At 34.0% G+C, this 15,075-nt stretch overlaps 2 protein-coding genes across 2 annotated transcripts; both read right to left on the reverse strand.

The window, feature by feature from the left end:
* Positions 1–1,892: 1,892 nt before the first annotated feature.
* On the reverse strand, positions 1,893–2,528 carry LOC105663569 (keratocan-like). The gene has a single exon (XM_012293245.1). The coding sequence runs from the start codon at positions 2,526–2,528 to the stop codon at positions 1,893–1,895; it is 636 nt and encodes a 211-aa protein (XP_012148635.1).
* Positions 2,529–12,102: 9,574 nt separating this feature from the next.
* Positions 12,103–13,682, reverse strand: LOC100876779 (lumican-like). Its single transcript, XM_012293244.2, has one exon. It carries the CDS (start codon positions 13,673–13,675, stop codon positions 12,344–12,346), a length of 1,332 nt encoding a protein of 443 aa, XP_012148634.2. The 5' UTR covers positions 13,676–13,682; the 3' UTR covers positions 12,103–12,343.
* Positions 13,683–15,075: the final 1,393 nt, after the last annotated feature.

The following is a 15,075-nucleotide window of genomic DNA, read 5'->3' on the forward strand; positions in this document are numbered from 1 at the left end:
AGGTCATATTGTGCGCGCCGCTTATAAGCGGCGCTCGAAGCGAAAGGGTTAAATACATTTTCTACTATGAATGATGTTCCACTTATTTTGAATCGTAATCTTCCTCTGCACTTATATTATTGTTTTACTTCTGCCACGCAGAATATATCGACATTCTAATGCTCTTGAACGAGTTATAATAATTTATAGGAAACTAAGAAATTGAGTGCAATAAAATTTGGTATAATAGCGAAAATACTTCCAAGCTCAATCTGTCTAAGTCCACATAATTCTGTTAATTTGACAGGTTTCGCGAGACTGCAGATAGAATCTATGTTTGTAGAACTTCCTTTATATACATGTGTAATTTATAGATATATGTAACACTAAAAGCTTTAAATCGATAAATTTATACAATTTCTTTAAACTTTACACGTTCTGCAGCTATGAATTTGTAATATTTCCTTAAACTTCGTAGATTTTATGATGCAAGAAAAATGATTAAAAATATATCATAAAATCTTTGATTATATTGATAGTATGGCGAGCTTATGAACGAACAGAATTATATAACAAAATTATGTATCATTAATTAATTAGAACTTTAACAAATGTATTTCCACATTCGATTGTGTCACTGTGAAACGTGTTTAAAGATGCGATGTACTTTTATGGTAATGTGTAATTATATCTATCTAAAAGCAACACATTTTACTATTATATTTTAATTAATTTAAACGTTTAAAATACGCATAAATGTTGTTACTATCGAAATTCCCGCTCAATCAATCATCACTGAGACTCATTTTAGCAGTAAGATATTTACATCAGCCTACTTGTGTTTTGTGTTATTACGTGTAAATTATGATTTTAAGAAAAATGCTACTGATCCTTACCTCAAAATTTCTACATAATATTCTATAATTTTTTGCATGTGAAGTAATATTTGATTGAAGTATATCAGTTATTTGAAGTTGTTATTTGAATGTGTTATTCTTCATGTGTAGCATATGAATTTTGATGTTACAGATACAGTTACATTTACTTCGGTATATTACAAATACAAATGTGGGTTTGAAACTATATTATAATAAGAGTATTAACGAAATTAAACTATTACATTTTATTAGCTTACCTCATCGATCTCATTCTGTCCAGATACACTAATGGACTAATTTTCCTTAGAACGCTGATTAAAATTATCGACGGGCTATTTGTATTTCTGGTTATATACGAATTTATATCTCTCGAGTAGCGATAAATAGAACTAGATACTAATAAATTTGAGATACTGATTTCGTGGTGATATGATTGTAAACGTATTTTTTAGCAAGTTGCCATGAAAAATAGTTATTAAGATATTAATGAGTGGGGGCAAGTGGCCCTCGAGATATCATGTACATCGCGCACCAAGGAATGAAACGTAATCATAGTTCGGATATATACATGAAACAATACTTACATGCATAAGTATAAAACGCTTTTAGTTTTGATTTTTCGCATTTTTCTCATTAAAATGAGATCGAACATTATACAGTTTGGACTATACAGTAATATCGCTCACATAGTCTTTTAGGTTAGTATTGAAATGGGACAATACCATTGTCTGGGAAAATACCAGAAATACCAGAATCGTAATTCAAATCCCGCAGCTGTTTTCATTGTTTGCTGAAAAAGACAGAGAGTAAAGAAGGCAAACGGAAACGAAGTCGAAAGATTAAAATCACAGGGTATCAGATGTTATACTAAAAACAATATTTAAACATTTTTGTACCTAACATTTCTGACTGAAAATGTTTTTAACATAGTGACGTTATTATGACGAAAATGAGATCAAACATAAATTTCGACCACTCGTTCTTATTAATACTTTATGAGCGTACAACTCATGTCAGACCTGAACTCTGAACTCGTCAGAATTCGAAAGTATCATTGATAGTTTTGAGCGCCGTCTCAATTAGAATCAAATTAGAATCAAACACGTAATCCAAAGATTTAAACTTATTTCTGGATAAGTCCAAGTATCGAAGATCTTGCATGAATTTACTCTGCAAACGGGGCAAATAACTTAAATCATTATCGTTCAGGTACAGTTTTTCTAACACTCGTAAAGAGTAAAATCCATCCGGGTCGATACGCGAAATTTTATTTCTAGCTAATGAAAGCGTTTTTAAATATGGCACATTGGAGAATGAACTTGCCGTTAAATTCGCTAAATTGTTGCAATTCAACCAAAGAGCTGTTATATTCAATGGTGTCGTGAACGGAATCGCTTCAAGTTTATTACCATTCAATAAAAGAACTTTTAAAGAGGTCAAGAGCGCAAATGTTTCAGAGTCCAAGACAGTTGGTGACAAGTGGTTATAGGAGAGGTCCAAATATCGAAGTTTAACCGTCTCATTAAATGCTAGTTTGTCAATCCAGGTAATCCTATTGTTTGCTACAGAAAGGTGTTTCAGATTGTTCAGACCCGTAAGATCAGGACTCTCCTCATGAAAATCATATACTGTGCTATACTGTGCTATATTTCGAATGTTGTTATTATCCATTGTCAGCGGCTCTAGATTCTTCAATGTACTGAGGGAGATGTCGTAAATATGATTATTATCAAGTTGTAAATACTTAAGTATGTTCGCCCATGCTCCTGTGAACGTGAACGAAGGGAATTTGTCGTATGAAATATCTAGATGTTCTAACATCGGAAAAGTATAATTATCGTAGTCCGTTATGCTGGTGATCTCATTGCTCCTTAAATTCAAGTATCGAAGCTCGGGATATGCAATAATCGTAATAATCGTAATAATTCCCTCTCTGATTACTGAGAATCCATACTTCGAGGTTCGCAATGCTGCCGAAAGAGAATAAATTAGAAAGAGAAATGTAATTCCCTTCAAGATTCAAATAAGTCAAATTTGGCACTCCGTCAAATGCAGCTCGTTCCATGTTTCTGATGTCGCCATATATAATGTATATGCATCTAATACTGCCAGATGCAATGAATTTTCGTGTCAGTATGTTATCGGAAATCCTCATTGTGAAGGTCTCGTTGTTACAGATTGCTGAATACTCCATATATGCTGCACCATACGCGATTAGCGACGAAAGAATTGTCGCTGTGTCGTGAGTGTCATCTTCGCGGTTGTAATGCTATAAAAAAAGAAAGTACATTTAGTTACTGATTAAGAAATCTACCTTCTGGAAGGGTAGGAATATCTGTGAAGATTTGCTTGTAAATTAATTACTCATAATTTTGATATTTTTGGCAAGGATAATAGGATCTCTACTTTATTGCTTTAAATGAGTTTTTCGATGTTGACCGAATTCGTTTTACTGTGTACCAATTTACCAATCATTAATTTAGATATTTAATACCATTAACCGACTTTAAAAATAAATGATTCTCAATTTAGTATGCAACATTGTTTAAAGGTGTTAGTATATTTTATACTAATTAGTCTATTTATATTTAGCAAATTTTTCCGAAGCTAAAGCAAATGTCGCAGAGATCAAACGACTAAAAAAGCAAGTATTTGTAGTTTCTGTCATACAACGTAAAATTTTAACTAAAAACATTTATGGAAAAAGGTAAAATTTCTACTTTTCAGATAAAATAATAAGAATCTACATTTGTGAAAGAAAAAGTGAAAAAGTTGAATTAATCAAAAGAACTAATTATACTAATTAAAATCTTGTATCCCTGTAATTAAGCAATATTCGTGGTTGTAGTGGTTTTTTATTATTATTTCAAATATTAAATATATGTTGATTTATTTATTTTCACCATTCAATAAAAGAATTAACATCGCAATACTTTATGTAATGGAAATATTTTATTTCTAACGAATTCATTTGATCAATTACAACGGACATCATCTGCTGAATTGATTTTAACACATGTAATTTTTCACTGACAACTTGCACGAGTCTGTTTTAAATCTTCTTATTTTTTCACAATTATCTTTTTGCAAGCAATCTTTTTGCTTTTTCTTTTTCTTCGACATTCTGAAAAATTCTGGTATAATGCAAAGGAAGTGATTAAAAGTATACTATAAAATTGAAGGTTATGTTCATATTATGTCAAGTTAAAGAACAAACAGAATTGTATTTCTGTATAGTTATTATTAACATAAATGCATACAGTATAGAACCTACTTCAACTCAATAAATATTTATAATACAATTAATTTAATAAGGTTGATTCGTTTAATAATTGAATTTCGCGAAACCGCGTTTATGTCCATTCTCATGTAAATAGTGTTATGTATCACATATTTGTAGAATACAGTACATAATTTCAATATTTGAACAAAATTAACAAGAAGTAAGAATAATTTAGATTCACTGTTATTTAATAAGTCTGCTACAACACTACTATTTAAAAAATCATGTAACAGTAATCAATTGGAACCGTAACAAACGCTTTCTCTCGCTTGGTTAAGTAATAATGAAACGAGTTCGCGTTGAATCTTCAAGTTTTGTGTAATAATTTTTCTGCATAGTAGAAATATTGAGTTGTACTAACTTATAATTATGTGTGTGTAGATGTCATGCATTTTTAATTTAAGCATTAAGACTTTGTTATTAACAAAATATTTGAGTGGATTCGGGACATTTACCGTAATTAAAAATTTTTAATTTTGATTTTTAAAAATAGATATCTAAGTAATTACTTGACAAAGTTACATGTAATTACTCATCCTTATCTATCGTTCTCGTGAGAGTTCAAAGTTCAATGATAGCAGAAAAAGGAACTTATTATGCTCTTAACCTTTCGCATATTTCATTTAGAAAGTAACAGACTTTATTTTGTTTCCTTTTCTACTTCGTGAGTTTCATTTTTATGAAGTTTGTAAATAGAATTCTAATTACGATTGCTCGAAGAATGACTTTATGTTTGTATTTTCTACAGTGTTTTATCACTTAATGAGTGATGAGTAGGCATTACAAATGAGATAGCGGTATCTGTTAACGAAATATTCACTTACAATTACTTTCGCGATAATCTGAAATTGAACGAATACCGTAAACATATTTGTTATACATATGGGTTTTTATTCAGTTGACATAAGAAATCATATCATTATCATTGAACGCATCGTTAACACATCCCGTGCCAAGCCCTTCTACCTGATTTATCGTTCAGGCTATTTCATATTTCGACTAATCAATGAAAAATCAAAGTTAACGATTACATGTATAATAGTTATTAATTATTGTAAACACATAGAATAGGCTATACTCAACTTACGAGAAAAAAACAGCGCGCGTAGACAATGTAGAGAAATTAAATAAATCTGAAATATGTTAGAAAATTCCCAGTGACCCACCCCAATAAAGCAGGGACGACGGGTACATGGCCGTCCTACGACGACCACCACGGGGTAGAGGCCTGACGCTACATATTATTTTGCAAAATATAACATATATATTAATATTAATATACGTATTATATTTTGCAAAAGTAAAACAGTCATAAATTTATACGTCTTTGAAAATGTCAAATTTCGTGCCTGAAAACGTGCAAAAAAAAAAAGCCGCTGAAAGTCATCGTTTGCTGATAGAAACTTACGATGAGCATGCTCTAACCATAAAAACATGTGAGACGTGGTTTCGAAAATTCAGAAGCGGTGATTTCGATGTGCAAGATAAAGAACGTTCTGGTAGACCGAAAAAGTTTGAAGATACGAAACTTCAGGAGTTATTGGATGAAGACCCAATCCAAACTCAAAAACAATTGACAAAAGCGTTAAATGTAGCCCAAGAGACGATTAGCGACCGATTACGAGCAATGGGAAAAATTCAAAAGATGGGAAGATGCGTGCCACATCAATTGAATGATAGACAAATCGCAAAGTCGTCTGTGAAATGTTGCTTCAAAGGTATAATAGGAAGTCATTTCTGCATAGAATAGTGACGGGTGATGAAAAGTGGACTCATTTTGAAAACCCTAAGCGTAAAAAATCATGGCTATCACTTGGCGAAGCCGCCTCACCCACGCCAAGGCCAAATCGTTTTGGTCGCATAACAATGCTCTGTGTTTGGTGGGACCAGAGTGGCGTGGTATATTATGAACTATTGAAGCCTGGTGAAACAGTTAACAATGATCGTTATCGACAACAAATGATCAATTTACACCACGCATTGATCGAAAAACGTCCAGAATGGGAGGGTAGACACGGTAAAATGATTTTACAGCACGATAACGCGCCGTTTTATACAGCAAAAGCGGTCAAGGAAGCTTTGAAAACACTTGGATGGAAAATATTATCACACCCGCCGTCCTCTCCAGACCTTGCCCCGTCCGACTACCAACTTTTTGCATCAATGGGATACGCACTTGCAGAGGAGCACTTCGCCAATTTCGAAGAAGTTAGAGAATGGCTGCATAAATGGTTTCACGCAAAGGACAAACAGTTTTTTTGGGATGGCATTCATAAATTGCCTGAAAGATGGGCAAGATGTATAGAAACAAATGGTCAATACTTTGAATAAATAAATATTTCCGTTTTCTTGAAAATTACGTAGTATTTTCTCGAAAAAACCGGTAATGACTTTCCGGTACACCTGATATGCTCCGATGGAGGTCCAAAAGAGAGCCGACAAAGAGGCGACTGGCTCTCTCCCGCCAAATCCTTTGTTTTGCTGGGAGTCAGTCAGCTTTGTCAGTGTTAGTCAAGCTTTGATGATGCGAGCAACGTTTTCTTAATTTTTTTTTTCCGATACCGTAATTTATACTGAATGGATACTGCAGTAAATCGTGATCTCTTTCTTGAAAAGTTAAATGCATTAATTGCGGGTAAACGAGAAGACAATTGTTTTTATTTTTCTCAAGAAAAGTACTCTAAAATACTTTCTGAAGTGGTTTCTGCTAAAACTAAGTGCAACACACCTTTGGATTACAGACGATTAAAACGTCTTAACGTTTTAAAAATGAATGATGAAAGGGGATTAATTGTGCCATTAAAATCAGGGAAAACGAATATACGGTATTATGTTACCAATGAAGAATTATTCAGTATACTATATGAAACTCACACCAGAATAGACCACGGAGGAAGAACAGGTACGTTTAGAATGTACTATGTGTTTTAAATTTTTGGTTACTCCTCTCAGAAAAAGAGGCGCAAAAGTTACGTCACCCTTATGACGTTTTATAGCGACTGAATTACGGAAAAGAAAATATAAATCTCCGAAATGTTCAACATTCACTATCAGCGCATGGTGAATGTCGACATTTACCGGTGTAAATCAGAAATAAGGGTATTCAGCAAATATTTCGGACATACACCAAGCGACTATGTGAATGTTGACATTCACCGGCGAAAGTCGACATTCTCCAGATTTCGGTCTTTCACGGTAACATATATATGTAGGATGGGAGCAAGAAGATTAGACAACGGATTAAAGTAATAGTAGAAATTTAATAATACATTGCTCAAAAGAAATATGGCATAGAAAAATTTTAGGTAAAAATTGGCCAAATTTGACTGATGATAACTCCGTGAAAAATCATCGCAAAGTTATGCTCTTTTTTTCAAATTAAAGCTTGAGATCTCTACTTTAAGACCCTGTAGTTTGATTTTAGATTTCATGCATCACTACTACAATAATACCGTAAATGTGAGGTCATGTTTGCTATATTGAAAATTACGAAGTTTGACGAAATGCATGGACTTGCCACATTTTTTTTTGGTGATACTGTTTACAGCAGCATAAAGTACAAACCTTCATCTTTAATTTCCAGTATGTGAAAAACCGCTACCATTTTTTCCCGCAAAGATACAGAACTTTAAAGAAACCCTTGCATTTATGGTATATACCACCGGCATTAGCATTACCCGATATGCATCTCGGAGAGGTTGCTGGACAGATTTTGCACATCATATGACTGTAACAAGAACCTATTTTTTCATGTATTTGTGTGTGAGTATCTGTGTGTATGTATGTTTGAATTCTAATAACGCGTGTTTCCTCCGCGTTGTTGAATTATCCCTTGCAGACTATTATTCATGTTAATGCAAGCCCTAATTTCTTTTTGTGGAATGACATTCCAAAATTGAGTTAAGACTTGCGACAAGTCTTACAGATTGGCAGGTTGTCTTGTTAAATTTCTGTAGGGTTCAAATCTGGACTTACTGCAGGATGTGGAAGCAATCGAATTGAATTGGGACTACAAAATTCGAAAATGATTCTCAACGAGATTTCTCGACGATAATTCATACACACACACAAACACTCACACATAAATACACACAAAAAAAGGCTCTTGTCAGAGCCATATGATGTGCAAAATTTGTCTAGCAACCTCTTAGAGGTGCATATCGGGTAATGCTAATGCCGGCGGTATATGCCATAAATGCAAGGGTTTCTTTAAAGTTCTGTATCTTTGCGGGAAAAAATGGTAGCGGTTTTTCACATACTGGAAATTAAAGATGAAGGTTTGTACTTTATGCTGCTGTAAACAGTATCACCAAAAAAAAATGTGGCAAGTCCATGCATTTCGTCAAACTTCGTAATTTTCAATATAGCAAACATGACCTCACATTTACGGTATTATTGTAGTAGTGATACATGAAATCTAAAATCAAACTACAGGGTCTTAAAGTAGAGATCTCAAGCTTTAATTTGAAAAAAAGGGCATAACTTTGCGATGATTTTTCACGGAGTTATCATCAGTCAAATTTAACCCAATTTTTGCCTAAAATTTTTCTATGCCATATTTCTTTTGAGCAGTGTATGAAAGGAATATACAAAATTAAGATTTACGTTTCCACGGTTCCGTCAAGACTCTCCCGCTTTCGACGCTGTCGCGCTTTTATATACGAGGTGTGACACAAAAGTAACGAGACTAGGTCTGTAACTTGAAAAAACAATGGAATTAGCAGCAATTATTTTTGTGGCATCATTCCACATACCTCCTCTATCCATGTTGCCAATTTCGATTGAATCGGTCATACCATTTGGAAATATTGCGTTATTTAGTGAACACGTGCAACTGCATTCTGCCGGAAAAATGTCTAACGTAAAAACCGAACAGCGAATAAACATCAAGTTTCTTGTAAAATTTGTTGAAATCTGTTGTAACATGTTATGAGACATGTATTTTTACCTATGACTCACAAAGTAAGCGCCAATCGATGCAATGGAAGTCTTCAGGATCCCCAAAATCCAAAAAAGAACGCATGTCAAAATCAAAATTCGACAATAATGGAATTGTAATGATTGAGTGGTTTCCCAGTGGTTAGACTGTTAACTAACACTATTACATTGAAATACTAAAAAAGACTTCGTGAAAAAATTAGGAAAAAAAGGCCACAGTTGTAAAGTGATGGATGGCTGTTGACGCCAGGACAATGCACCTGCTCACACGGCACTATCTGTCAAGCAGTCTCTGACTAGTAAAAATATTTCTGTGATGGGGCATCCTCCTTATTCACCTGATTTGGTACCATGCGACTTTTTTTTAATTCCTAAAGTTAAATTTTGCTTAATGGGAACCCATTTCACCTCAGTTAAAGAGGTTCAGGCAAAAACAGAGAATCTCCTGAAGAGACTTCCAAAAACCTTGTTCCAGAAGTGTTACCAGCAATGGTAGTACCGAATGCAAAAATGTGTAAATGCTGAAGGGGACTACTTTGAAGGTGATAATGTCACGAAGAACTGATTCTGCAGGTACAATGATTTATTGGATTGGTCTCGTTACTTTTGTGTCACGCCTCGTATATTGGATAAAATAATTTTCGGAAAAAAAATACACCGACTTCGAAATGCACTAAAAAGTATAAAATAATTTCTATTTCCTAATGAAGTAATTTCTATTTCTCTGAATCATACAATTACGTCACAGATATGAATTAAACCTATTTACTCGTTAGGTAGTATATTAAATACATTTCAACCTTTTCGGAGGCGGCGCAAAATTAAAAGATTTTTTTGAACATGTCAACCTTTAGACAGCCGAACATAGACAAAGCTTGTATAGCTATTTTTTTTTCTATACATATAATTCGACAGCACGCCGCGAAGTAGGTGTTAGTGCGTATAGAATGTAACTATGGTCTATCTAGCCCTTTGCGGACGGGACGGTTCGAAGTGAACCGTGGGGCCGAGCTCCTGCCGCGATAGTCATTAAAAATTGCCGGCATATATTTCTGCCTAAACGCGGTTTTCGTTCATAGCATTCCAAGTCATATTCTGGACATATTATATATACATGCACAGATTTACGTGCATGAACACATGTACGCGTTTCTCGGCTCAATCAACTGTTTTCGCCAAACGCAAGTATGAGTTCTTCGGCCAATTTGATGATTTACGCAGAACGCATACATGCGGCGGTAGTCCGCAAAGGGCTATATTCATAGAGTATGCGACGGAAAGACTCGACCGCCGCATATACTATAAAGCTAGAGCCCATTTGTCGCAAATTTGGTAATTCCCGCGTCGTGGGCTCGGTTTATAGGTTCTTAGATCCATGGCTTCTACACGCGAACGAAGTCGATTCAATTTCATTTATATCAGAAACGTTGATCAAATGAAGATGCAGTCATTACATTTACGTATATTACCAGGTATATCTATAATGGTTCGTATTCTTTCTCGGGATTTATTAATTTCCAATACGCCATACCACAATTAACTGGTTATTGGCAGCAACGTTTACTGAGGTATTTTTAATTTTGCGCCGCCTCCGAAAAAGTTGAAATGTATTTAATATACTACCTAACGAGTAAATAGGTTTAATTCATATCTGTGACGTAATTGTATGATTCAGAGAAATAGAAATTACTTCATTAGGAAATAGAAATTATTTTATACTTTTTAGTGCATTTCGAAGTCGGTGTATTTTTTTTCCGAAAATTATTTTATTTAACGCTTTTTAGTGGAATGGGGAGAATTGTATAGGATACTGTGAGACAGTTCTTCCAGGCTTTTTTTGACTGCGTAAATGCCATGAGCATAATTAAGTAAAAGACAACATGGATATTCGTTTTTCAACTTTTTTTGCAACAATAATCCTTTGCAACTAAAAAATGAAAAAATTTTTGATAATGGTATCAATGGGGAGTTAGACTCCACAAGATGCGAAAAGCTTTGTTCCGATCGGACCACCCACCTAGGAAAAACCACCGAACATGCATAGAAAAAATAATCCTTTGCAACTAAAAAATAAAAAAAATGTTTGTTAGAACGGTAGGGAGACTGTACCAAGCAATGGGAATAATACACCAGGGTCAACGTGAACTCATCTTGCTGTATAAGTCGCGTGTCAGAGCGGTAAAGCTTAGTTAGTGTTTTGGTACAGTGCATTGTAATTGCCCTTTGTTGTCTTTCCCGTGCGTAGCACTAATATTTGTAACAATAGTTTTTCGCTAATATCTCTAAAACAAAAGCTTTCCGTCAATTTCGCAAGAGGAAAAAGTTGTCCAGAACCACGCCCCTAACAACATATTCAAAGGACATTAAAATCGTTGGAAGCTGATTTCAAAAGTTAATAACAATTTTTTTCGCTAATATCTCGAAAACTAAACATTTCCGCGAAATTTGTATACGAACAAAATTGTACAGAATCATGTCCGCGATAAGATATTAAAAGCGCACTAAAATCGAGAAAAGTTTATTTCAAAAGTTGCCGGTTTTTTTGCAATAACAACACTTTGCAATTAAAAAATGAAAAATTTTTTGATAAAGGTACCAATGGGGAGTTAGCACCTACCACATGCAAAAGGTTTCGTTCCGATCGGTCGAGCCAGTTCGGAGTAATCGGCGAACATACATAGAAAAAGAAAAACGTTGCCGGTTTTTTTGCAATAACAACACGTTGCAATTAAAAAATGAAAAATTTTTTGATAATGGTACTAATGGGGAGTCAGAACTTACCAGATGCAAAAGGTTTCGTTCCGATCGGTCCATCCAGCTAGGCGTAATCGGCCGGCACACATAAAAAAAAAAAATATACTGATCGAATTGAGTAACCTCCTCCTTTTTCGAAGTCGGTTAAAAAAGGTATGCAAGGAAAACGGTTAGAAGAAGTTAAATCAACAAATCTGATAAATGTTCGTAGAAAAAAGACGATCATCAACGATGTGTATCACTGCTGTTACTATATGAAGTTGTTGCATTTTTATTTAATGTTAATAAATGATTATACAATATATATGATTATAGTTACTATGTCGCTACATTCCGCACCCTGTTTTTAAACTTTAAAGTGTCTTAAACCTGAAAGTGGAGAATTATAATTGACATATTAATAATAATGCCTTTGTGATATACTGACATGCTGAATAATAACACAGTTCATCCGTTTCAATCAGCTATCCTACATGTCCGTTAGCTAATAGTAGTGTTGAAATTTAATCTTTTAATCGTATTTAAATGACCAATCATGATGGTTCGAACGTGTGCAGACATCGGTTGGCCTATTCACGCCGAAATTCAAATAAATCGTCAGATTTTCTGGTAGCATTGCCAGCGAGTCCTTCGTAATGTTTTCAAGAGGATTGCCATCCAAATAAAGCTCTTGTAAAGGAACGAAATTAGAACTAAACACGTAATCCAAAGATGTAAACTTGTTTCTGGATAAGTCCAAGTATCGAAGATCTTGCAGGGATTTACTCCACAAAGGAGACAAATAACTTAAATCATTATCGTTCAGGTACAGTTTCTTTAACATTCGTAGAGGGTAAAATACATCCGTGTCGATAATTGAAATTTTATTTCCAGCTAATGAAAGCGTTCTTAAATATGACACATTGGAGAATGAGCTTGCCGTTAAATTCGCAAAGTTGTTGCAATTCAACCAAAGAGCTGTTATATTCAACGGTGTCGAGAACGGAATTGTTTCAAGTTTATTGCCATTCAATACAAGGACTTCTAAAGAGGTCAAGAGCGCAAATGTTTCAGAGTCCAAGTCAGTTGGTGACAATTGGTTATAAGAGAGGTCCAAATATCGAAGTTTAACCATATCATTAAATGCTAGTTTGTCAATCCATGTAATCCTATTGTTTGCTATAGAAAGGTGTTTCAGATTATTCAGACCCGTAAGGTCAAGACTCCCCTCATAAAAACCGTATTCTATACTTCGAATCTTGTTATTATCCATCGTCAGCGTCTCTAGATTCTTCAATGTACTGAGGGAGATGTCGGAAATTTCATTATTATCAAGTTGTAAATACTTAAGTGTGTTCGCCCATGTTCCTGTGAACGTGAACGAAGAGAATCTGTTGTATGAAATATCCAGATGTTTTAACTTCGGAAAAGTATTCTTATCGTAGTTCGTTATGCTGGTGATCTCATTGCTCCTTAAATTCAAGTATCGAAGCTCTGGATATATAAAGTTTATTGGAACTACTGGATCGTAATAATTTTCTCTCTGATTACTGAGAATCAAGGCTTTGAGGTTCGCAATGCTGCCGAAAGAGAATAAATTAGAAAGGGAAATGTAATTCCCTTCAAGATTCAAATAAGTCAAATTTGGCACTCCGTCAAATGCACCACGTTCCATGCTTCTGATGATGCCAGATGTAATATTTATGCATCTAATACTACCTGATGTAATGAATTTTCGTGTCAGTATGTTATTGGAAATGCTCATTGTGAAGGTCTCGTTGTTACAGATTGCTGGATACTCTTTGTATGCGGCACTATACGCGATTAGCGACGAAAGAATTACCGCTGTTGTTGTGAGCGTCATCTTCGCGGTTGAAATGCTACAAAAAAAGAATGTACATTCAATTATTGATCAAACAGTTATCTTCCGAAGTGATAAGGACTCATCTAGCTATTCGTTGGTAAATTGTCCTTCCATGATTAGTATATTTTTTGTCAAGGGACGTGTACGATATTTGCTTAATTATAGTCTATGTATTTATTTCAATTTACGGACTTAATTTCAACTTGTGAGTACATATATGTTCAGTCGCAGATTCCTTCGGGATAAAGACAAACATGCTAGTGACTAATTGATGAAAGAAGCAAGTTAAAGAATTGCAATTTCTGTTATGCAAAATTATAATTAAATGGCGATTATACATGGTACTATTTTGCGCAATCGAAATATTTCATATGTAATGAATTCATTTGAACAATCACAATAGATTTTTTCTCTTTAATTCATTTGGCATATAAAACTTTTTACTCACAACTTTTAACGAATAGCCTGTTTTGAAGAATGTACATGAGTTTATAACATTAGATAAATAATAAATAATGTATTACAAACTTTTAGGTTATGTTGAAGCTATGACAAGTTTAAAAATAAAATATAAAATATAAGTATTCTTAACATAAATTGTATGTCAACGCATGCTTTAATACAATAAATAGTAAGATTATAATAAATTTATTAAGGCTAATTCGTTTACAAATTCGTTTTGACGTCAAATCATATTTGTGTCTATAGCGTTTAATTACTGATCAATGTCATCATTACGTATTAGTAAAAGAACTTAGTAGAAGAACTCAGATCGATAATTATATTTATAACGGAAAAAACTAAACGGTGAAGAAACTATTAAAGAATTCGGTGCTAACAAGACGAGCGCACAGTTAGAACGAACTAAAAAAGAACTGCTACGACAGTACATGTGTAACGTCCCTGGGGAAACCTTTTTTTTCTTTCTACCGGCATCATCGCGACAATCTTCTATCCATCGATTAGAATAGTCAATTATCGACCGTAGTTGCCAATTATCGACAGTACATTAGGTATCTATTACCATATCTATCAAATTCGACAGTCGGTAATCACAATATATATATATATTCATTTACATTAATTATCTTATAATTTTGATTTAGAGTAGGTAATATTTTCATACCAATAATTGAATATTAAGTTTGAATCGTTAAAACAAGATTATGTATTATTTTACTTTATTTTTCTAATAAATAGTTTTGTATAAGAAATTTCCGCTACGCTATGATGTGCCTACGTGCCGCGATACTCGCCCGAAATCCTTGAGATCAGCGCTAATCCTAGAAAAGGATAGCGATGCTATTTCTATTTACGGCATTTTCAGACATTAAATTAATTAATTAACTAAATCAATTTATATACGTAAAATCAGTCATTACTAAACTACTCATGGCCGG

The sequence above is a fragment of the Megachile rotundata genome, chromosome 6 (assembly GCF_050947335.1).
Source record: "Megachile rotundata isolate GNS110a chromosome 6, iyMegRotu1, whole genome shotgun sequence".
Taxonomy (NCBI): domain Eukaryota; kingdom Metazoa; phylum Arthropoda; class Insecta; order Hymenoptera; family Megachilidae; genus Megachile; species Megachile rotundata.

Coding starts and splice junctions, on each gene's coding strand:
- LOC105663569 (XM_012293245.1), bottom strand. CDS start 2,528: ATGGATAATAACAACATTCGAAATATAGCACAGTATAGCACAGTATAT.
- LOC100876779 (XM_012293244.2), bottom strand. CDS start 13,675: ATGACGCTCACAACAACAGCGGTAATTCTTTCGTCGCTAATCGCGTAT.